This window comes from Chrysochloris asiatica, unplaced genomic scaffold (assembly GCF_000296735.1).
Source record: "Chrysochloris asiatica unplaced genomic scaffold, ChrAsi1.0 scaffold00038, whole genome shotgun sequence".
Lineage (NCBI taxonomy): Eukaryota > Metazoa > Chordata > Mammalia > Afrosoricida > Chrysochloridae > Chrysochloris > Chrysochloris asiatica.
Genome location: NW_006408556.1, coordinates 1,592,842 through 1,616,263, shown reverse-complemented (window position 1 = coordinate 1,616,263; position 23,422 = coordinate 1,592,842). Strand labels below are relative to the sequence as shown.

The following is a 23,422-nucleotide window of genomic DNA, read 5'->3' as shown; positions in this document are numbered from 1 at the left end:
AGTCCCGCCCCTGAGCCCCAGCGCTTGGCCCCGCCTTCCACTTACCCTTCCCCCATACCACGCCCTCTCCCCTTGAGTGCCCCGCCCCCTCGCAGAAGCCCCGGCCCCGCCCTCTCGGTGGCAAATTGTTCTTCCCCCCTACCCCCCACCCCCCTTCTGCGCACGCGTGGCTCCTCCTGCGAGCGGCACCTGGGAAGACTGCACCCCTCCCTTACAAGGCGGCGGCCGTTGGCTGTTGGCGCGAGGTGCTGGATGGGTGCGCGCTCCCGCTTCCCATGTAGTTTTAGCCCAGGGTTTTGAGGGCCAGTGCGAGGACGCGGAGAGCATACTAATGACGTCACCAGGGAGCAGCCAATGAATGGCGGCAGGGCGGAACTCTGGCGATTTGAACAGGAAGGCAGGGAAAGGGCGGGAAGAGCCAGCGGTTTGTGGAATGGTAAAGTTAGTCCGGGCCCCTACATCCACCCAAGGAGCGTTCCTGCATGGGGTTAGAGTGGCCGGTATTCAGGGAGGCAGTGGGTGATCACGTAGTAACTGTGGATCGCTAGTGAGCACAGCTTCATGTGTATTGTGGCGATTAGATGAAGGGGAGTTGGGCCAAAACAAGGTCCAGGGCCACAAAAAAGTGAAAGCCCCCTCTTCAGGGGACTCCAGCTGGAGGCCTGTATGAGAGAAAAACTGCAGCCTTTACAACACACACACACTTGGCAGAGCAGACAGATTCCGTTTCCATCTTTAGACATAGGAAAAATAACTTCACATTGGGTATCATCTAATAATACCTTTATTTATTTTTTTAATTGTTTGACAGGGCCAGGTACACAGAATTCCTTATTTCCCCCTCACACTAAAGTATCCCTCAGCAATCATATCCCCCTAAACACACATGGATACAAAACTGGGCACACATGGACAGATAAACACACCCACAGGATCTGGATCCACGTTCACTTCTTGTTGGCCTGGGCAGTTCCAATAACACACTGATTCACCTGTAAGCAGACAGGATAAAAAACTTCTGCAGATTAACCAGAAGAAGCTTTCCCCAATGCTAGGGACTGCCCTCAGAGAAAACTAAGATAGGGGCTCTGGAGGTAAACTGAGGATGGTTCCAGTTCTAGTTAGTTCTCTGCTGTCCACTAAGCACAGACATTGGGGAGGGAGCACAAGTCTGCTTAAGAATTGATGGCCACCAGCTGTTAAATATTCGTACCACAGTACAACAAAAAGACAAACTGACAGATGAGTGGTGTCTTGAGCATTGCCTCCTCAAAGTCGAGCTGACCTTGACGATGCAAATGGAGTAAACCCTTAGGGACCTTAATTTGCTGATGAGGCACAACTCAAAATGCAGAAAAAAAAGCTGTAAACATCCATTAATAATCGGAACATGGAATGTAAGAAATATGAATCTGGGAAAATCAGTAATTGTCAAAAATGAAATGGAATGCATAAACATCGATATTATAGGCATTAGTGAACTGAAATGGGCTGTTATTGGGCATTTTGAATCTGACAATTACATGGTTTACTATGCCGGGAATGACAAATTGAAGAGGAATGGCATTACATTCATCATCAAAAAGAACGTATCAAAATCTGTCTTGAAGTACAACACTGTCTGTGATAGGATACTGTCCATCCGCCTACAATGAAGACCAGTCAAAACAACTATTATTCAAATGTATACACCAACCACTAAAGGCAGTGATGATGAAATTGAAGAATTCTACCAACTCCTTCAGTCTGACATTGATCAAATATGCAATCAAGATGTACTGATAATTACTGGCAATTGGATTGGAAACAAAAAGGAAGGATCAGTAGTTGGAAAATATGGCCTTGGTGATAGAAATAATGCTGGAGATCACATGTCAGAATTTTTCAAGACCAATGACTTGTTCATTGAAAATACCTTTTTTAAACAACACAAAAGATGACTGTACACACATGGACTTCACCAGACAGAATACAAATAGACTACATCTGTAGAAAGAGACGGTAGAAAAGGTCCATATCATCGGACAAAACAAGGCCAGGGGCAGATTGTGGAACAGAACATCAATTGCTCATATGCAAGTTTAGGCTGAAGCTGAAGAAAATTAAAACCAGTTCACGAGAGCCAAAATATGACTTTGAACACATTCCACCTGAATTTAGTGATCAGCTCAAGAATAGATTGGATGCATCAGACACTAAAGACCAAAGACAAGAAGGAAAAAAAAAAGGTCATTAAAAGTACAAAAAAGAAAAAAATAATACAAGACAGGAGGAAAAGACCAAAAAGTCTGAAGAGACTCTGAAACTTGATCTCCAGTGTAGAGATGCTTAAGCAAATGGGAAAAAAATGAGGAGGTAAAAGAGCTGTACAGAAAATTTCAAATAGCAACTTGAAAAGACAAAGTCAAATATTATAATGAAATGTGCAAAGACCTGGAGTTAGAAAACCAAAAGGGAAGAACATGCTTAGCATTTATCAAGCCAAAAGAACTGAAGGAAAAACTCAAGGCTCAACTTGTGGTATTAAAGGGTTCCAGTCCAGAAACACTTAGCTGTGCTCATGAGGAACCTGTACATGGACCAAGAGGCAGATGTTCGAACAGAACATGGGAACCTGAATGGTTTGAAATTAGGAAAGGTGTGCAACAGGGTTGTAGTCTTTCACCATACTTATTCAACCTGTATGCTGAGCAAATAATCCAAGAGGCTGGGTTATATGAAGAAAAATGTGGCATCAGGATTGAAGGAAGACTCATTAATAACCTGCAATATGCAGATGATACAACCTTGCTTGCTGAAAGTGAAGAGGACTTAAAATACTTACTGATGAAGATCAAAGACCACAGCCTTTGGTAATGGATTGCATCTCAATGTAAAGAAAACAGAAATCCTCACCACTGGACCAATAAACAACATTCTTTTCAATGGAGAAGATTGAAGTTGTCAAAGACTTCATTTTTCTTGGATCAACCATCAACACTCATGGAAGCAGCAGTCAAGAAATCAAACGACATATTGCATTAGGCAAATCTGCTGCACAACACCTTTTTAAAGTGTTGAAAAGCAAAGATGTCAGCTTGAGGACTAAGGTTATTGAAAATACCAAGCCATGGTATTTTCAATAACCCATATGCATGTGAAAGTTGGACAATGAATAAAGACGACCGTAGAAGAATTGATACATTTGAGTTATGGTTTGGAGGAGAATATTGAAAGTAGCATGGGCTACTTTCAGAACCAATAGATCTGTGTTGGAAGAAGTACAGCCAGAGTGCTCCTTGGAGGAGGCCAAGATGGCCAGATTTTGTCTCTCCTACTTCAGACATTTTGACAGGAGGGACCAGTCCCTGGAGAAGGATATCATGTTTGGTAAGGTGGAGGGTCAAAGAAAAAGAGGAAGACTCCCCCAGTGAGATGGATTGGCAGAGTGGCAGCATCAATGAGTTCAAGCATGGCAACAATTGTGAGACTGGCCCAGAACCGGGCAGTGTTTCGTTCTGTTATGTATAAGGTCACTATGGGTCGGTACCGACTTGATGGCACCTAACAACAACTAGGGTAAATGCTGAATGATGCAGAAAGCATCAAAAGAAGATGGAAGAAATACACAGAGTCACTGTAATCAAAAAGAAATAGTGATGTTCAACTATGATGTTCAACTATGAGGTAGCATATGATCAAGAGCCAATGATACTGAAAAAAGAAGTCCAAAATGCATTGCAAATGTATTGACAAAGAACAAGCCTCCAGGAATTGATGGAATACAAATTGAAATCTTTCAACAAACTGATGTGGCACTGGAGGCACTCATCTATGCCAAGAAATGTGGAAGACAATACCTGGCCAACTGACCATAAGAAATCCGTATTTGTGCCCATTCCAAAGAGGTAACCCAACAGAATGTGGAAATCATTAATATAACATGTAAGTAAAATTTTGCTGAAGATAATATAAAAACAGCTGCAACCATACACTGACAGAGAACTTTCAGAGATTGAAGCCAGATTCAGAAGAGGATGTGGAATGAGGGATATCATTGCTGACATCAGATGGATCTTGGCTGAAAACAGAATACCAGAAAGATGTTTTGTTTTTGTTGTTGTTAAGTACCATTCAAACCGACTTTGCAGTCTAGTGCATTAACCCACAGCCTGTGGTATATTAACTAGGCAAAGACTTTCGATTGGATCATGACACAGTAAGGACCACATTGCCAAATGAGTATTCTAGAACACTTAATTGTGCTCATGAGGAACCTGACATAGACCAAGAGACAGCTGTTTGAACAGAACAAGGGAACAATGAATGGTTTAAAATTAAGAAAGGTGTGTGCCACAGTTGTATTCTTTCACCATACTTATTCAATCTATATGCTAAGCAAATAATCTAAGAAGATGGATTATATGAAGAAAAACGTGGTATCAGGATTCAAGGAAGAGTCATTACCAACCTGTGATATGTAGATACAACCTTGCTTACTGAAAGCAAAGAGGTCTTAAAATACTGATGAAGATCAAAGAGCACAACCTTCGGTATGGGATGCATCTCAACGTAAAGCTAACAAAATCCTCACCACTGAACCAATAAACAACATCTATATAATGGAGAAAAGACTGAAGTTGTCAAAGGCTTCATTTTCCCAGGATCATGTTGGGAGCAGCTGAGCCAAGGGTCCCTGACTTAAGGGTAGTTTAACCGAAGGATTGCAACTGAACAGTTGTCCAGAAACTTGGCCTGCTTTTAAGTCAAATCCTGCCCCTGAGGAATTTACAGGGCTGCCTCAGAGGACAGGGAACTTGCAAGGTCTTTCCTTGTATTTACTTATATCCTTCGGCTCTGACTGCACAACATTCTAGCTGCCCTAATCAGAGTTCCAGCTAGCTACCACAAGTTACATTCTTCTGATAAAGTCCTGCTTACTGCATGCATCAAAACACAAGATGTTATTATTTTCTCCCTGCCTCCAGCACCTCCCCTTGAGCTGTGTATATAATAAACTCGCTGCCATGGTCGGTGCTGCAGTTTCTCCATCAGAATGCTACGTCCTAACTGGTTCTAACTTTTTCCTATTTCACTTGGGTCTTCCTTTTATTTCTAATCTCCCGTCACCCCTACTCAGGTTTAATCTTTCCACACGGGTCTTGGAGAATCGCTGATTGTTGGATGTGGCAGTTGGCCCCAGGAGGATCAACCATCCACACTCATGGAAGCAATAGGTAGGAAATCAAACAACGTATTGCTTTAGCCAAATCTGCTACACAAGACGTCTTTAAAGTGTTTAAGAGCAAAGATGTCAGCTTGAGGACTAACGTGCACCTGAACCAAGCCATGGTATTTTCAATAACCTCATAATGCATGTGAAAGCTGGACAGTGAATAAGGAAGACTGTAGAAGAATTGATGCTTTTTAGTTATGGTGTTGGAGAATATTTAAAGTACTATGGACTATGAAAAGAACAAACAAATCTGTGTTGGAAGAAGTAAAGCCAGAATGTTCTTTGGAAGCCTGGATGGCCAGATTTTGTCTCATACTTCAGACATATAGTAGGGACCAGTCCCTGGAGAAAGATAGCATGTTTGGTAAAACGGAGGGTCGGAGAAAAAGAGGAAGACCCCCAACAAGATGGATTAGCAAAGTGGCAGTAGCAATGGGTTCAAATGTAGGTTGGCACAATTGTGAGGTTGGCACGGGACTCGGCAGTGTATCGTTCTGTTGTGCATAGGGTCGCTATGAGTCAGTACTGACTTGATGGATCCTAAGAACAACAGCAGTTGTGGACACTCATGAAGTTTGGAACCTAAATTCACACTCTTCTGATTCAGCAATCCACTTCTAGGAATATCTCCCACAGATATAACTAAACAAATACAAAATGACATATGTACAAGGTTAATCAGTGTGGCTTTGTTTGTAATAGTAAAAGAATGGAATAAATCCAAATGTCCAGCAGAGGGAACTGATGGATAAATTTTGGTGTATCCACCCAGTGCAGATCTAAAAAGAACACATCAACTCTGTATATTGATGGGCGTAATCTTGGAGTTGTATTTTGAAGCAAAAGAAATAAGGAGCATATGTATATATGAGAGGGAAGGAGGGAAAGACATCTTTTATGTAAGAAAGAGGAGGAGAAGACCATGTATATAGTTTGTATTTGCCAAAAAAGATTGGAAGGATAAATAAGAAAATGATAAAAATGAATAGGACACATGAGTTGGATAGAGGTAGCAGCAAGGCTTTAGGTCTTGTGTGTATAGCCTCCGTTAAAAAACTTAATTAAAATTTCCAAACTCAAAAGCCAGTATTTAAAACAGGATCCAAGTGGATAATGGCCCAATACCTGGTTGAAGCAAACCTAAATCCCTTCTGGATGAACATGCTCTCCCCACCTAGAGGACAGAGGGAATCAGAATGGAGGAGTCCTGACAAGAGCTTGGGTTTGGTGGTAATCGCACCTTAGAGGCAAACCGCAGAGAGTTGAGGGACTCAGAGCTGTTTTCTTCCAGGGGGGAAATATTCACAAACATGAGCCTGTGGAAAGACAAAAGGGAGACAAATCCCAATATTAGTGGCTGGGTGAAGCCTGGATCAGATCTCCATGTTCCCAACCTTGAACATCTGTCCCACGTCAGTTCCTATCCCACACCTTCCACCTGCCCCTTTCACTCACATCTTTGCACTGCCACCCAGAGAGTTCTGTAGCAGGTAGGTGAGCTTGCTGTTCCGGTATGGCACATGGGACTCCTAGAGAGTTGAGGGGGGACAGGCGATTAGGACATAGAAAGTTTAGCATATGCAGACCCAACCTATCCTCACGTCCCACCTGCCTCCTCCTTCACATTCCCACCTTGTTGCTCAAGGCCATGATGACCAGCCCCAGTGTGGAAAGGCTGCTGTTAATGGCCTGTGTTTCCCGAAGTCGTTCCCGCTCCTCAGCACCAAGGGATAAGTTGGGGTCTAGTCGCTCGCTTCCAGCCAGGTCTACTAGGCTGAGGGGGGCCCCACACTGTAGGCCCCGACCAGTGTGCTCCCCAGTGATCTGCAGCTGGAACACACTGTGGCTGCGTGATGACCGCTCATTTTGGGCTGTGCAGGCCACAGCCCGGTTCTGGCGGGCCAGATGGAGTAGGGCTTCCACCTGGGGATGAGAAGCAGAAAGGAAAAAAAGCAGAAGTCAGTGTGTGGTGATGTCAGGTATGACAATGAACTAGAGTCATCCCAGCTCTCTCAGAGCTTTCTTTCTAGCATTGAGTAAACAAAAACAAGTGAAATGCAAAATATGTCTGACAATGCTAAAGAGTAATACAAACCAAGAATAGGGAGGGTTTGAGGGTGGGATAAGTGTTATGATTTTAGACACAATGATCAGAGACAGCCTTGTTGCCTTAAGAACTCAAAAGCAGTGAGGGAATGAGCCATTCTGGAAGAAGCATCCAGGTGAAAGAGGCAGCAGATGCACAGGCCTTGAGATAGGAGTGTGACTAGTGAGGAATAACCTGGAGGTCAGAATGAATTGAGCAAGAAAAGTAGCAGGAAATGAGATGCAACAGGCAGGGGGCCAGAGCCCCTCCAGCTTCAGCAGCCATGTCACTCCTCTCTGTTCTTTGGTTCTGTTAAAGCAGACCTACCTTCTAGCCCTGGCGTGGTGCTGGCAGAATAACGCACTAGACCACAAGGTCACTTTGAACCGCAAGGTCAGCAGTTCAAACCTACCAATTCTTCCTCAGAAACCTTATACAGGGTCACTATGGGTTGGGGTCAGAACTGACTCTATAGCACTTAACAACAACCCTCTAGCCCATCAGTCAAAACAGAATGTAGCTACCTCTCACCACTTCACCCTTCAACTTTCTCCACATACCTGTATCACCCTTCCCATTCACTTTGTCCCCAGTTTCTGTGGCCATGGCTCCTTACCTCTTCTTCACAGGAGACAGGAACATATCGAGCATTGGTGACAGTAAGCTCCTCACTCCCTGGTCCAGCCCGGCGAATCTTGCACTCAACCCCCTGTCCTTTCCGGGCCCCTGTGGCCAAGAGATCTCGGACAGTTTCATTGTAGATCTCTACATAGCTTGCCACGAAGCTGTATGTCCAGCCCTGGACACCCAGTTCCTGGGCTATGGTGAAGAGGTGCCGCAGGGCCCGGGGGATCAGCCCTTCTACCTGGGGGTCTCCCCCAGGGCCACCCTCCATTGTGAAGGTCTTGCCACTGCCTGTCTGGCCATAAGCAAAGATGCACACTGGGTAGCCATCCAGGGCTGACTGGACAAGCATGGCAATCTCCTCAAAGACCTCTTCCTGTCCACTCCCTGGTGGGAATACCCGGTCAAAGGAAAAGTCATGGCGGGTGCAAGGGGCTGGTGCCCCATTCAAGGTCACACGCCGTTCATCAGACCGAGAGAGACTGACACGGGTTGGAGGATCTAAAGGCCCACCAGGGCCAGTGGGGAACAGGAAAAGGCCAGTGGGTGGGGCAGGTTCCCCTGGAAGGACAGGGCGGACCCGGCAAAATACACGGATGTTGCCCTTGAGTTCCTGCAGTTGATTGTGTAGTCGCCGGCGCTCCATCTCCAGCCCATGAAGACGTTCTCCTCGCTCAGCCAGTAAAGCCACTTGGATTGCAGTCTCCTGACGCAGTGATGCCACCTCGGCCTGGCTGCTTGACAGAGCCATTTCTGATGTCTGTAACCTCCTCTGCTCAGTGCAGAACAGATGGAAAGGGTAAGAGAAAACCAAGAATAAGGGCAAGTAACAAGGCCAAGATGGAGTGAAGGTAGGGCTCCTACCTCCAAGGAACTCACAGTCTGGTGAGGAAAGGAGATTTGTAATAAAAAGGTGGGGGCGGGGAGTGAGTAGGAGAGGAACTCATGCAAGGATAAAGACTGTTACAGGAATATCCAAGGAAGGACACAAGGAAGGTAATATATCTAAGTTGAGACCCTAAAGTGAACCAAGGGAAGGATGGAGGAGAGAGCACTCTAGAAAGAGAGAAGCACATATGTATAATGTGCAGAAGGGAGAGTTCAGTCACTTAGGGACTGCAAGTAATTTAACCTAGTTGGTGCTCACCAAGGAAACATATGGGCATAGCAAGAGGGAATTTATGTTTATAAAGATGGGGGTCTAAAGAAAGAGAACAGTATGGCAGACTAGGAAAAACAGATCCAAGGTGGGAGCTATGAAAACAGAGTTGAAAATAGGGAGCAATGGAGCAAGATAGACGAAGGAGTACACTGGGGCAGAGATGGGTAGAAGACAGAGGCACACTACTGGTGATCAGGGATTCTGAGACCAAAGAGACTGCAGGAGAACCTAGAAGGTGTGGGGTACCAAGAGAAGGGAGGTAGACATCTTCTGCCAAGAAAAGAGGGTTATATTTGGTGAGAAGTCAGCCTTTACCTCTTGCTCCTCTAGCCGGGCAGTCAGTCCCCTCTGTTCTTCGTGCAATTCCAACTGTTCTTTCTGGAGTTCTCGCACCAAGCTTTCCTGTGTGCTCAGCTGTTCTTCTAGCTCCAGGACACGGGCACTCAGGGTCCCCAGATCCTGTTGGCCTTGCTCTGCCTGGGCTTGCACCTTGGCTAACTCCTCTTCTAGTGTCCTGCGTTCTTCCCCCAGGGTCTTGGCCTGTTGCTGGGCTTCTCTGAGCTGGGCCCGCAAATGTTGGTTCTCCTGGTCCAACGTCTGAGTTTTCTCACGGTAGCATTTTAGCTCTACATTTAGGTCACTTAACTGACCCTTTAAGTCCCAGGCTGGACGCTTGCGGGGTTTCTTCCCTCCCACCACGGGAGGAACAGATGATGCTAAGATGGGAAAGAAAGAGACAAAGAGTGACGATAGACAAAGTCCTTCTACCATTTAGGGACCCCACGCTTAATACTACATCTATCTCCTTCCTCTTCTGATAGGAAAAAGACCCAATGGATTTTTCTGGATACTCACTATCTCCTTTTCCCAGCCTGTCACCCAATAGTTACATTTGTCACCTACTGTCAGGCTTCTGGGCAGGCACGGCAGCAACAGGCTTCTTGCTCTTTGGCACTAGGGAATTAGGGAGTTGACATGGGGAATTATTTAGGACCAGTGTCCTTTCACCTCCTTCTCTCCATCCCCACACAAACTCCATGTTCCCTCTGAGTCACAGCTTGTAAATCATACCCATTACCTGTGGCAACAGCTGTAGAACACCGGGCTCCTGTTGTCCTGGGGACTTTCTGGGCTGTTGGGAGATGGGAGAGGGAAAAGTAGAACAGTCGTTGTCAGCATGGCTTGTATACTGGCCAGGTCTGGAACAGGACTATAGCTTTTTGTGAGGATCAGAAATGAAATCCTCTTTTTCCCTAAGTCTTGTTGTTGGTAAGTGCCGTAGAGTTGGTTCTGACCCATAATGACCCTTTATCGAGTTTTCAAGGAGCAGCTGGTGAACTTAACCAGCCGACCATGCAGTTCAAACTAATGTTGCAGTCCAGTACATTAATCCACAATGCCCCACCAGGACTCCTCCCCTAAGTCTAGCCAGCTCCTAATGGCCACTTGTACCAATAATTGGACCAAGGTCAGCAAAAAAAAAAAAAAAAAAAAAGGGGGCAGAATCCTGTGTTAAGTATGCTACCAGTGTGTAAAAAAATATATATATGGGGGAATATGTCCACGTTTGCTTGAATACCTATGGAATAACCTTGGAAGGACACACAGTAAAAGGGTAAAGGAGGTAAGAGGTCTACTTTTTACTGTTATCACTTTGTGCCTTTTGAATTTTGAACCAGGGGAAGCGTGTTACCTATTCAAAACAAACTAAAATTGAAAGACAAGAATGAAGTAAGTTGGAGAGCACTGGCCTTCCAGGCCCTTGATCCCTGCCCCACTCACATGCGGTCATCAGGCCTTGTGTCTGTGGCACTGCAGTGAAGGGCGGTGCTCTGGGGTGAGACATGACAGTTTTGGTCACTGGACCCAATCCTCGTATCCGTTTCTGTGGAAAGCCAAGAATAGGGTCCATAGTCACTGACCCTCCCCCTGCTATGTTTACAAACATAAACCACATACAGATGTACCCGCAGCCCTCTGAACCAGCTCACCTTTTCAGGCTCCAACGCATTCTCCATCTGGTCAGGCCCCCTCTTAAGCCTGCTTCCTGGAAGAGGCAGTCGAGAAGGGGCCTTGTTCCCTTTTACTTCCAACAAGGGGGGCCTCTGCTTGGAAGAAAGAGACCTATTTTAACACAATATCCAGGAACCCAACATTCAGAGCTTCTCTTGGCCCCAGCCTCAATTCTCAACATCACCACCATTAACTGAGTACCACTTGTGCCAAAAGCTAGGACTCAACTCCCAGAGTACATACCAGCCAAACAACACTGACAGAAATGAAACAAACATTTAGATACAACTGAGAATCAGAAATAAGAGAATAGAAGATCAGTAAGATTAAAGATGGTTGAGAGAAGCAGCTAACATTTACTGAGCCCTGTTTTCAATGCTTTACTTGTGCTAGAGGTTGAATTGTGTCCTAAGAAAGATACGTTGAAATCCGAATCCCTGATACCTGTGAATGTGACCTTGTTTGGAAATATTCTTGTTAGAATATATTATTAGAGTTATGACATGAGATAGGGGAGGAGTGTGATGGTTCTTTGGGATAAGCACTGAGTAAGCAGTTCAAACCCACCAGATGCCTTGTGGGAGAAAGATGAGGTTTTCTGTTTCCATAGCCTCAGAAACCCTATACAGGGTCTTTATAACTAAGAACTGGCTCGAGAGCACTTAACAATAATAACAACATGAGATCATACTGGAGCAGGGTGAGCCCTTATCCAATATAGCTGGGATCTTTATAAAATGATACAGGGGAAGATGACCATATGAAGACAGAGGCAGATATGGAGTTATGTTGCCACCACCCAAGAACACCAAACACTGCCAGGAATCGCAAAGCTAGGAAGAGTCACGAAAAGGTTCTTCCCTGGAGCCGTCTGAGAGAGTGTGACCGTGTAGACACCCTAAATGTAGACTGCTACGCTGCAAAACTGTGTGACAATATATTTTTGTTGTTTTCAGCCACCCAGTTTTTGGTGTTTTGTTATGGTAGCCCCAGGAAACTAATACAACCTGTATTAAAGAACCTAATTGGCATAGCAGCCCATGTGTTGTTTTTATAGGTGAGATACATAGTGACCCAATGCATAACGGAACAAAGCACTGTCTGCTCCTGAGCCATCCTCACAATTGTTATGTTTGACTCCAACTGCTGCTGTCACTGTGTCAGTCCACCTCATTGAGGGTCTTCCTCTTTTTCACTGATCCTCCACTTTCCAAGCATGATGTCCCTAAAGTAGGGGTGAAAAGCATCTGGTTTGCGGGTCATATAGGACCCCAAAATCATTTGATCTAACACTGCCAAGCTGTTGTTAAGTGACTTCAAGTCGGTTCCAACTCATAGCAACCCTGTATAGCCTTTCTAAGGAACAGCTGGTGGGTTTGAATTGCTGACCTATGGTTCACAGTCCAGTGCTGATCCAGTGCGCAGTCCAGTACAGCACCACACCAGGAGTCCAGCCATCACATTAGAGGTGACTTAATTTAATGTTTGATCAAACATAGCAGTATAATTTTTAAGTAGATAATTCTGTATGGCTTTCAAGTGATATTAAAAATTTTGGCAGAAAAAAATGTTCCCCACCCCTGTTATACAGGGACTGGTCCCTCCTGATTAACATGTCCAAAGTATGAGAGACAGCATGACTTCTAGGGAACATTCTGGCTGTATTTCTTCCAACACAGATTTGTTTGTTCTTCTGGCAGTCCATGGTATTTTTAATATTCTTCTTCAGTACCATAATTCAAATGCATAGATTCTTCTATAATCTTCCTTATTCATTGTCCAACTTTCACATGCATATTGTTGTTGTTATGTATGCCGTTGAGTCAGTTCCAACTCATAGCTGCTCTTTAGAAGATTTCCTAGGAGCAGCTGGCGAGTTTGAACCACAGACCCTGCGGTTCAAACAGACTTTGAGGTCCAGTGCTTATCGTAAGGCGCCATGGCTAGAGTCAGGCGCACCTTAGTCCTCAAACTGACATCTTTGATCTTGAACACTTTGAAGAGGTCTTGTCAAGGGTTTGTACAATGCAATGTGTCCTTTGATTTCTTAACAGCTGCTTCCATGAGTGTTGATGATTGACCCAAGCAAAATGAAGTCTTTGATAACTTCAATCTTTTCACCATTTATCATGATGTTATTTATCCGTCCAGTGGTAAGGATTTTTGTTTTCTTTACACTGAGGTGCAATCAATAATGAAAGCTGTATGTGGTCTTTGATCTTCATCACTAATCATTTAAGTCCTCTTCCCTTCCAACATGCAAGGTTGCATCATCAGTATAGCCCCATTTTGCAAGTGAGAGAATGAAGATGTTGAAAGATAAAATAATTATCTGTGGTCATCAGTTAGTAAAAGAAAGAGCTAGGGCTAAAATCTACATAGCACTGTTCCAGAGACTAAGGCTTTAATACCACACCAACAAGGATTTATGCTTTCATTCCATGGAGAGCTAGCTAGTTTCTGATCAGGCCTGTGAGAAACATACAATAAAAACATAATGTTGTTAGGTGTTGTAAAGCAGTGGCTGGTAAGCTTGAAAAACCAACCCTACCGTTCAAACTGGGATCCCATACACATGAGGTGCTTGAAAATACCACGGTTTGGGTCAGGGGTAGCTTAATTCTCAAAATGACATCTTTGCTTTTAAACACTTTAAAAAGGTATTTTGCAGCAGATTGCCCAACACATTTGGCTTCTTGACTGCTATTTCTATGGGTGTTGATGGTGGATTCAAATAAAATGAAATTGTTAACAATTTCAACATTTTTTACTGGAACAAGGGATATCACTGCTAATAACAGCTGATGAGATTTTGGCTGAAAGCAAAGAATACCAGAAAGATGCTTATCTGTCCTTCATTGACTACACAAAGGCTTTCAATTGTGTGGATTATGATAAGCTCTTTTGAGCTACTACATCCACAGATCAAGTTCATGAAATTCTATCAGATTACTTTTTTTCCTCTTTCTTCTTCTAGTCGAGTTCTGATCATCCATCCATCGAAGCCAGGTCAAGTGGGTACTACCTGCAAGTATGGGTGTTCTTGTGCATCTCCCCTCACTTCATATCAGCTGGATACTTCACTCTCCACTCTAGTCCTCTGTGGTCATGCCACTGCCTCTAGGCCCAGGAGTTCCTGGGTCTTGCCATATTGCTGGCCATCCAGATCTCCGCTCAGGTCCACAGGGGTCTACTGAGTGTGGTTGGACTTAGCTCACAACTTCATTGTTGTTTTTTTTCCCCCTCTTCCCTTTATAGGTAACCAACGTGGTCACCAGCCAGACCACATGCCTGCTCATGTATTCCCCTTGAGTCTCAATCTTGGAAGGGAGTTTGCTCTAAGGGGATCTGACCACTTGCCTTGATGGCCCCTGGGTGAATTAAATCAATCTCTTTTGAGATAAAAAAAAAATAATTCATAAGCAAGCAAAGAAGCAGAGCTGGAGGGAGAGATGGATGCTATGGTACATCAGGGTCACCAGTTCAGATGGGGAGCGTTGGAGAATACCTTTAAAAGGTATTTTTAGATTAATTGTTGAGGATGTGAAAAGAGTTGGCTTAATAGGTTTTGGGTCATGAAGGAGCACCCAAGTAGAAAGCAAGGAGCAACTATTCAGTTGAACACATGGGATGTATACAGAAAATGGGGAGATGAGAATAGAGGCAGAAGGGGACAGATAGTGGTAGTCAATAAGCCATGATAAGGAGACTAGAATTTACTGAAAGCAGGAGGGACCCGGATGTGTTTTAATCAGGAGAATGACATGATTGGATTTGTCTTGAAAAGTAAACTATGTTATTAGTGGCTACCAAGGGTGGAACTACCAGTGTGGCACTGGAGAATAAGCATGGGACTGCTAACCACAAGGTCAGCAGTTGAAACCCACCAGCTGCTCCTTGGAAACCCTTTACTGGGTCACTGTGAGTCAGAACTGACTCAACAGCACGTAACAACAGGGGTGGAAGGGAGGAGGACAATGAGGATCACTGCTTAAGGGATGCACTGAGTTTCATTTAATAATGATGGAATGATTCGGATACAGATATGATGATGGTTGTACAACATGATGAACATAAATTGTACATGTAAAAAATGCTGAATTGTTCAAAGTTTTCTTATATATATTGTTATCCCAATAAAACAATAATAAATTGAACTGTAAACAGTGTAAGGAATGAGTGGAAGTAGAATAGAGGCTTGAGACACAGAGCAGGCAACATTTCATTCTGTTATACTCAGAGGGCTGCTATGAATTGGAGCCAACTCAGCACCTAAACAAGTTCTAGTAGCGTAGTGGTTACGAGTCGGGCTGCTAACCTCAAGGTCAGCAGTTCGAAACTACCAGCTGCTCTGCGGGAGAAAGATGAGGCTTTCTGCTCCAGTAAAGATGTTACAGCTTCAGAGACCCTGTACAGGGTCACTATGAGTCAGAACTGACTCACGATACCAAATCAACCAACAGCACCTAATACCAATAACAAGAGGAGCACCACAGGCAGAGAGACTGCATCATTCATTCAATCAACAAAAATTTGTTGACAGCCTGCCCTGTAGCAGACGTTGTAGGCACTGAGGACAGAGTAACAAACATTAATGGTAAAGACAAAGTTTCTACCTTCCCAGAGTTTACTTTCTAGGGCAATCTTTCTAAGTGGGAATTATACAAGAAATTAAATACTATTATCTATTTTCTCAATTTTCCCAAAGATATATGCAGCTCCTACCATTCTAAATGCCTAAGAGAGAACTTAATTCACTAAATTGACAAAGAATACTACAGGGCATTAGAGCTTAATTTTCATGGAACTCAGTTTAGAGGGGCTGTTCTAGGAGTTTAGGGGCTAAACAGAAATTCATCTGAGAGAAATAGGTAGGTCAGGAAGTAGGGTTGAATTATATAAAATCAAAAATTGCCCTAAGTGCAAGACTATGGCTCTTAGTTACCTTCAGGTTTGGAAATGAATTTACAACCCCTTGGCTCAATTTTCAGCCACACAAGAGGCAGATTTATAAAACCTACAATAAAAACACTAGGAAGGTACACACACCTTAGAAAATCAACCAACTGCGATCAAAAGGGCAACATTTACCCCAGGACAAAGGTCAGAAGGCTTAGAATAAAAGGAGGAACGGAAACAGGAAACTCTAGGAGGAATTGGGTAAGGATTACAATGAAAGACATGAAACAAAATGTGTATGATTGTTGAATGGAAAGCTAATCTGCTCGGTAATTCTTCATCCAACTCACAATAAAAAGTTAAAAAAAAAAAAAGAGGAAGACAAAGAAGAAAAAGAACTGCTGGGAGGCAGGCAGTGAGAGAGATGAATTCCAGATTGACACCAAGGTGCCTGTCATATTCCCATTAACCAAGACCACAAAGGGTTGATTTGGTTTTGTTCTAATTAAACTTTTTAAGATTAGGATAGATTCATATGCTGTTGTAAGAAGTAATATGGAGCAATCCTGCAAATAATAAAGGCTGGCTTAAAAAAGTTGCTACAGTCCATTTTGAGACGGTGAATTGAGATAATCACCAATGTTTGTAGAGCACCGTTATAGAGAAAACGGAAAAATCCAAAGGTGCTGTTGCTAAGTGCCATCGAGTCAGTTGCAACTAATAGCAATCTGTAGGATAGCATTGGACTGCTAACCACAAACCCACCAGTCACTTCTCCGAATCCTACACAGGGTCACTATGAGTTGGAACCAACTGGACAGCACTTAAGAACATAGGGCTTCCGATGAGTAGCTGTTGGGTTTGAATTGCTGACCTTTCGGTTAGCAGCCCACTGCTTATCCTATCGCACACCTGATGTCCTCTATTAATTCTTGGGTCAAAACATGCGTGTGTTTTTTAAAATTTATTTACTGTCAGTCCACTAGGATGTGAGAGCCACAAGGACATAACTGTTTTGTTCTGGTGCTATGGGTTAATGTGCTGGACTTGGACTGCAAAATCGGTTTGAACTGCAAGGTCAACGGTTCACACTCACCAGTCTCTTCTGGGAAAGTCTATACAGGGCTGCTATGAGTTGGAACTGACTCAACTGTACTTAACAACAGCAACAACATAAAACCAGACGGTCTAGGACAAGTGTCCCATGGAAGGACTCAATACACATTCAAAAGGGATGAAATGAAATATCCATCACTGGGGGGATACTTACACAGACTGTGTTACACCCAAACCATTGGCTTCTATACAAATTAAAAGCTAAAATCAGAAAAAGGGGGTGATTTTTATTTAGTTTTTTTTGTTGTTGTTGTTACCTACAGAAATGAACACAAAGAATGCTCATTTTAATTTAGTTTATTCAAATGTATTATGGGCAGGAAATTTTTCTTGAAGTATTTCAAGGTCAAACACTAAGTGAATTTATGTGGGGTCCAGCAAATGTGTTCAAGGTTTATTTATTCAAGGTAACTCCAGAGAGCACAGTACAGCATTTGTTTTTCTCTCATACATAAATGTAGACATAACACCCTCCAACTCTTCCACAATGAGCAGCATAAACTCAACCTTCTATAAAAACGATACTAATCCATGGGACTGTCACAACTGTAAAGGGAGAAGTTCTGTAACAAAAACAAGGGAGTACCTTCATCTTACCATCTAGAAACAGAGGACCCTGGGACCACCAACGGAGAAGAGTACAAGCGGAATGCGGGACCCTATCCAGAGAAGCAGTGACACCAGAGATGGAGGCAGAGATGAGGGCATGGAGAGAGGGAGCAACTGAGGACCCTAGACTTATCTAAAGAGAGGGACTGGGTACTGGCAGCCAAGAGGCAGACTTGTAGAATGTGTCTTTTCATTGTTTAAATTATTATATATTCCTGAGTGTTCTTGTGTAGATCTGCACACCCACACCCACCCCCAAAACACACACATACACAGAAAAACAAAGAGAATGGAAGCAAATACTGTTGAATGATGTTGCACAGAGGATATTGTAGTCATTGCAATGAAACAATGGTGTAAGGTTATCACTCAGTTCACAATAAAATCTTTATAGGTATTATAGCCTATACATTAAAAATTACATAAGGCCATAGGTGGAATCCAGAACCTCACCCAGAATCTTCTGAGGTGGGAAATTTCTACTTGAAAGGACAAGCTGACCAGCCTGGTGTGGCTAGAAGAACAGAAGATACTTCTTGAAAGAAAGACCTACAGGAAAAATACAAAACAACAACAGCAGTCCAAATGATTACTATAAGAAACAGACAAGTTGCTTGCCCAGGAGACATCAAGGCAAGTGGTCAGGTCCCCTCAGGGCAAACCCCCTTCCAAGACTAAGACTCAATGGGAATACATGCTCTGATTGGTGACCAAGGTCACCGATAAAGGGAAGCGAGGGAAAAACAGCAATGAAGCTGCAAGCTAAGTCCTACAACGTTCAATATAGACTCCTGTGAATCCGTATGGAGACCTGGTTGGCCAGCAGTGTGGCAAGACTTGGGTACTCTTGGGCCCAGAGTCAGTGACATAGCCACAGAGGACTAGAGTGGAGAGTGAAGCGTCCAGCTGATAAGAAGAGAGGACATATGCATAAGAACACCCACACTTGCAGATAATACCCACTTGACCTGGCTTCAATGACTGGATGATCAGAGCACAAATGGAAGAAGAAAGCAGAAAAAAAGAGTAATCTGATACACTTTGATGAACTTGACCTACACCTACGGATGCAGTAGATCAAAAGAGGGAACACATTTTTACAGTGAGGGTCATTCCCACCCTCTCCATACACAGAGTAGACAGGGATGGGCAACTTGGACATTGGCTACCCAAAATGGGGGGTTGGGGGGGGTGGTACAAAGGCAAGAAGTGACTGGCTTACAAGCTTTTAAGAGGAAGCCTAGATCCAGAGAGTGTGGAGGAAGGAAGGTAGAATCTCCACTGAGTAATGTTCAATCTGTACAGGCAGGGCTGATGAAACTTGATGTGGATAGGTCTCTTATGATACAATAGTGAATAATTGTTATCAGGACTGATTGTGAGAGCTGGAAATGTAAAGGTAGAGAGAGGTTTGTAACAAAAGGAGGGGAGTGATTGACTTTGCAGTCTAGGAGCGGAGGTCCCTGGGACCATCAAGGGAGAAGAGCGGAGAGCGGGACCCTACCCAGAGAAGCAGTGATGCCTGAGATAGAGGCAGAGAAGATGACTTGGAGAGATGGAGCGGCTGGGGACTCTAGATCCAGAGAGGGAGAGGGGCTGTGTGCTGATGACAGGGGGTGGGGGGAAGGGGGTGGGGCAGGCTTTCAGGGTATACCCTTTGGCTGGTTGATGATGCATGGAGGGGACTGTAACCATGGCAATGAAACAATATATAATAGAATGAATGTAAAACTAATGTTCTCCCATGTAAACTATCACATAATTCACAATAAAACATTAAAAAAAAAAAAAACACCTGATGAGTTAGAACTGACAACCTTGTGATTAGCAGCCCAACACTTGACTCATTAAGCCACCAGGGATCCTTTAATTTTTTATGTTGTTGTTGTTAAGGTGTATCAAGTTGGTTCCTAATCATAGTGACCCTGTGTAGAGTTTCTAAAAGGAGACCTGGTAGGGTAGTGGATTAAGAGCTGGGCTGCTAACCTCAAGGTCAGCAGTTTGAATCTACCAGTTGCTCCGTGGGAGAAAGATGAGGCTTTTTGGTTCCATCAAAATTTGCCGCCCCAGAAACCCTATACAAGGCCACTAGGAGTCAGAGCTGACTCGGTGGCATACAACCACCAGCAGTATATAGTTTCTGAGGAGCAGTTGATGGGTTTGAACAACTGACCTTTCAGTTAGTTGTTCGGTGCTTATCCTACAGGGTCACACCAGGACTCAATCTACTATTCCATTGAGCCCAATATATTAATTTTAGGGGATGACTCTTGCTGTGTACACCTCTAGAGTAAGACTACATACTCTACCTGACATAAAGCATGCATTAAACAAGTATTTTTTTAACGAATGGGTAAATAAATGAATGAATTAAAAAGTGAAAAAAGGTACATCAGGTATATTATTTCCACTAATCTAACTCACCATCATCTCCAACCCAGGTTATTGTACTTCATTGGTTCTCTACCAAGACCAATTTTACACACTTCTTCCAGGGGACATTTGACAATATCTGAAGACATTTTTAATAGGTAGAGAATAGGGGTACTGCCAAATATCCTACAACACAAAGGACAGTCCCCAAAGCAAAATATCAACAGTGCCAGGCTGAAAATTCCTGCCACATTCATTCTTTGTTTCTATCCCTGCTCTCTATCACAGCCCAATCTCACTGCAGCAGAGTGATCATCTCAAAATGTGAAACAGATCATGTCTCTCCTAGCTTAAAACTACCCAATGACACTCCCTCTCACTTGTAGTTAAAAGTCCTTACAATGGTCCCCAAAAGAAGCAACATGATCAGTAACCCCATTCCATGCTACCTGACTTCCTTTCCAACTTTTCCCCCTGTTCATTCTTGCTACACAACACTTTAGGGCTCTAGTAAATTCCCTCTAGCTAAAATGTTTTCCCTCAATATCCTCTTTCTTGCCTAGCTCTCTCACCTCCTTCAAGTCCTTACTCGAATCTGATCTCCTCAATGGGGCTTACTATGATCATCCTATTTAGCATTCCATCCTGTCAAATGGGCTGCCATCCTCCATCCTTAAACCTGCTCATGTGTTCATTTCTTTTCTCCATAAAACATACTACCCCTAATAGTTACACACAACTTACTTAAGATAATTATTGCTCATCTCTCCACAGAATGTCAATTCTGTGATCACAGGGATTTCTGTCTTGTTCATCTAGAACCGTGCCAGGCACACAGTAAATCATCAATATTTAATAACTAAATCTGAAAAAGTTATCCCATGCTCTGCTCTTTGGTTGCCAGAGTACAGAGACTCTTTCTTCTGGGTGAAATATGAATATGAAATAGTAGTAAACGGAGGATTCAGATAGGAGCATTTTTCTTGTACCCAAGGCCAGTCTATACATGGTTGTCACCCACAACTCTCTCTACTGGAGAGGGGAGGCTGCAAATAACTGTGGAATGCACCAATAAATGAAGAAGTATCAACCAGCAGTGTAGTGGTTACAGTGAGCTGCTAAGCGCAAGATCGGCAGCTCAAAAATACCAGCTGTCCACGGGAGAGAAAGTATGCTCCGGTAAAGATTTACAGCCTCCGAAACACTATACGGGGTCGTTATGAATGGGAACTGCCTCCCGGGCCACACAACCACCTCCATGGGTAGGAATCTCTGCAAACCAGACTATCCCTCTACCTCTGTCCCCTTTTTACATCCTAAAGCAACAGCAGTGACACAAAGATCACGAAAAGAACAACAGGAGGGGTTTGGCCTCACACTTTCCTCAGAACACTCCCTCTTAATCTAATACAACAATCGTGGGGAGGAATGGAGCTGTTAGAAACATGTCAGACAAGTTTGAGAATTCGAAATGGGAAATCCTGAAAACATGCAAGCAAAAAAGGGCGTTAGGACTTCCATGATCCACGGACAGTCAGACGTCTCCTCTAACCTCCAGGCGCTGCGTCCCACCATCTCCACTCTCTCCACCAGTGGAGCAGGACATTCGCTGCATCTCCGCAGGGGACGCGAAGGATCCAAGCCCCCGAGCAGGAGAACCACGCTAGCTCCTACTCACCTGCTGCTCCATGTCCAGTTCCGTCCCACACACGCCAGGGAAGTGCAATGGAAGAAGACAAGCCGCCGGAATCCCGGCACCCAGATTTTTCTCGCTAGCTCGCGACACAGAATATTTGCGCCACGGTTTCCAACAACTACCAGTTCGATGCCAAACCCGCCACTTTTGAATTCAAACGGCCGCTTCCCATCCTCACCAGGGTCCACACGCAGAGGCCAATCAACAACGTCGCCACAGCTGGGGACCAATCGCAGCGCCCTCCGCCTGCTGAGGACACACCTCGCCGGGCGGGCACCTCTTCCTTCCGGTTTTAGTGGCGTCCAGGAGGTAGCTAGACAGTCACACTCTCAGGCTCACTTTTCCTTCTCTCGTCCCACTGCCATTCACGCACGAATCACGCTCGACTTCCGCTCAGCTCCCAACCGCCCCTGTACGTCAGAAATGCGTTAAAGACGCCGCACGAACGGAACTGGCCTGGGTGGGGAAAAAGTGGGTGGAGCGGGGAGACTGAGCGTGCTTACAGGTACTTGTGCCAGGAGAGGATCTGCAAAAGCTCCTGCTAGCGATTGCGATAGGGAGTGCACTCGTTAGCCTGGACTGGCTCGAAGTTTGTCGGGATCAAATATGATGGGCACCCAGCAAGTTGAACTGGTCCCGGAAGTGAGGGCTAGAACCTGTACGCGAACGGGAGGGTGGAGGTTCTACTCATTCCCCATTTTGGCATTCCACACCAAATTTAGGGACTTTAAGTATGATTGTACTGCCAACCACAAGGTCGGCAGTTCAAATCTACCAGGTGTGCTCCGCGAGAGTACAATGAGGCTTTCTGTTCCATAAAAATGTACAGCCTTGGAAACACTATGGGTTGGAATTGACTGTGGGCTTCATAAAGCCTCGGAAACACTATGGGCCAATTTCTATGTCCTGTAGTAAGAATTGGTTCTTGGGCAGCAGGTTTTTTCCTTGGTTTGGATATGATTTACCTCTCCATAGAAGCGGTGGGGATGTTAGGAAAAAGTTTAGAGGCAGACCATTTTTCTCTCCCTCCTTTCCTGGACAACTGATTGGGCCTTCCTGAACTTTCAGCTCACGAAGGGTTAAGCTGTTCCCATTTATGGAGTAATTTTTGCTTTTCAGATTACCTACTTGTGAACTATCTCGTTTAATAAATGATACAATTCACTGAGTTTCACGATGTACCAAGTGCTTTGATAGCTGTAAGACACTTGAAGATTTACAAATGTTAAGTAACAAATTACAAGGTCGTCCTGCTGGATGGGACAGAATCTAGATTCCATTCACTTCAAAATCTAAGCTATTTCTATTATTCTATTCTATTATTCTAAACTACCAGCTGTTCCGCGGGAGAAAGATGAGGCTTTCTGCTCCTGTAAAAATTTACAGCCTCGGAAACCCTGTACAGGGTCGCTGTGAGTTACCACGGCACACAGCCAAACTGCCTATAGCAATCTTTTTTATACATATATAATTTGTTGTTGAGAGTATACACAGCAGAACATACACCAATCGATTTTACATGTACGAAGGAGTTTCAAAAAGTTTGTGAAAAAATGGAATGAAAAGATGATGGAATTTTTACACGAACTTTAAAAAATTGTCTTGTACAATTCAGTGATATTGATTACA

General features: G+C 44.0%; 1 protein-coding gene across 1 annotated transcript; it reads right to left on the bottom strand.

Moving 5' to 3' along the window:
* Positions 1 to 947: 947 nt before the first annotated feature.
* On the bottom strand, positions 948 to 22,158 carry KIFC1 (kinesin family member C1). The gene is made up of 12 exons (XM_006860553.1): positions 22,133 to 22,158; positions 21,776 to 21,869; positions 11,079 to 11,192; positions 10,870 to 10,972; positions 10,166 to 10,219; positions 9,991 to 10,041; positions 9,403 to 9,803; positions 7,918 to 8,697; positions 6,848 to 7,138; positions 6,671 to 6,744; positions 6,456 to 6,531; positions 948 to 992 (listed from the first exon to the last, which is right to left on the bottom strand). The coding sequence occupies exons 1-12, from the start codon at positions 22,156 to 22,158 to the stop codon at positions 948 to 950; spliced, it is 2,109 nt and encodes a 702-aa protein (XP_006860615.1).
* Between the last annotated feature and the right edge of the window lie 1,264 nt (positions 22,159 to 23,422).

Excerpts from the sequence above, each read along its gene's own strand:
- KIFC1 (XM_006860553.1), bottom strand. The coding sequence starts at position 22,158 with ATGGCAGTGGGACGAGAGAAGGAAAA. Across the intron at positions 6,745-6,847 it reads TCATGGCCTTGAGCAACAAG|GAGTCCCATGTGCCATACCG; the intron begins GTGGGAATGTGA and ends TCAACTCTCTAG. Across the intron at positions 993-6,455 it reads CTCTGCGGTTTGCCTCTAAG|GTGAATCAGTGTGTTATTGG; the intron begins GTGCGATTACCA and ends GTCTGCTTACAG.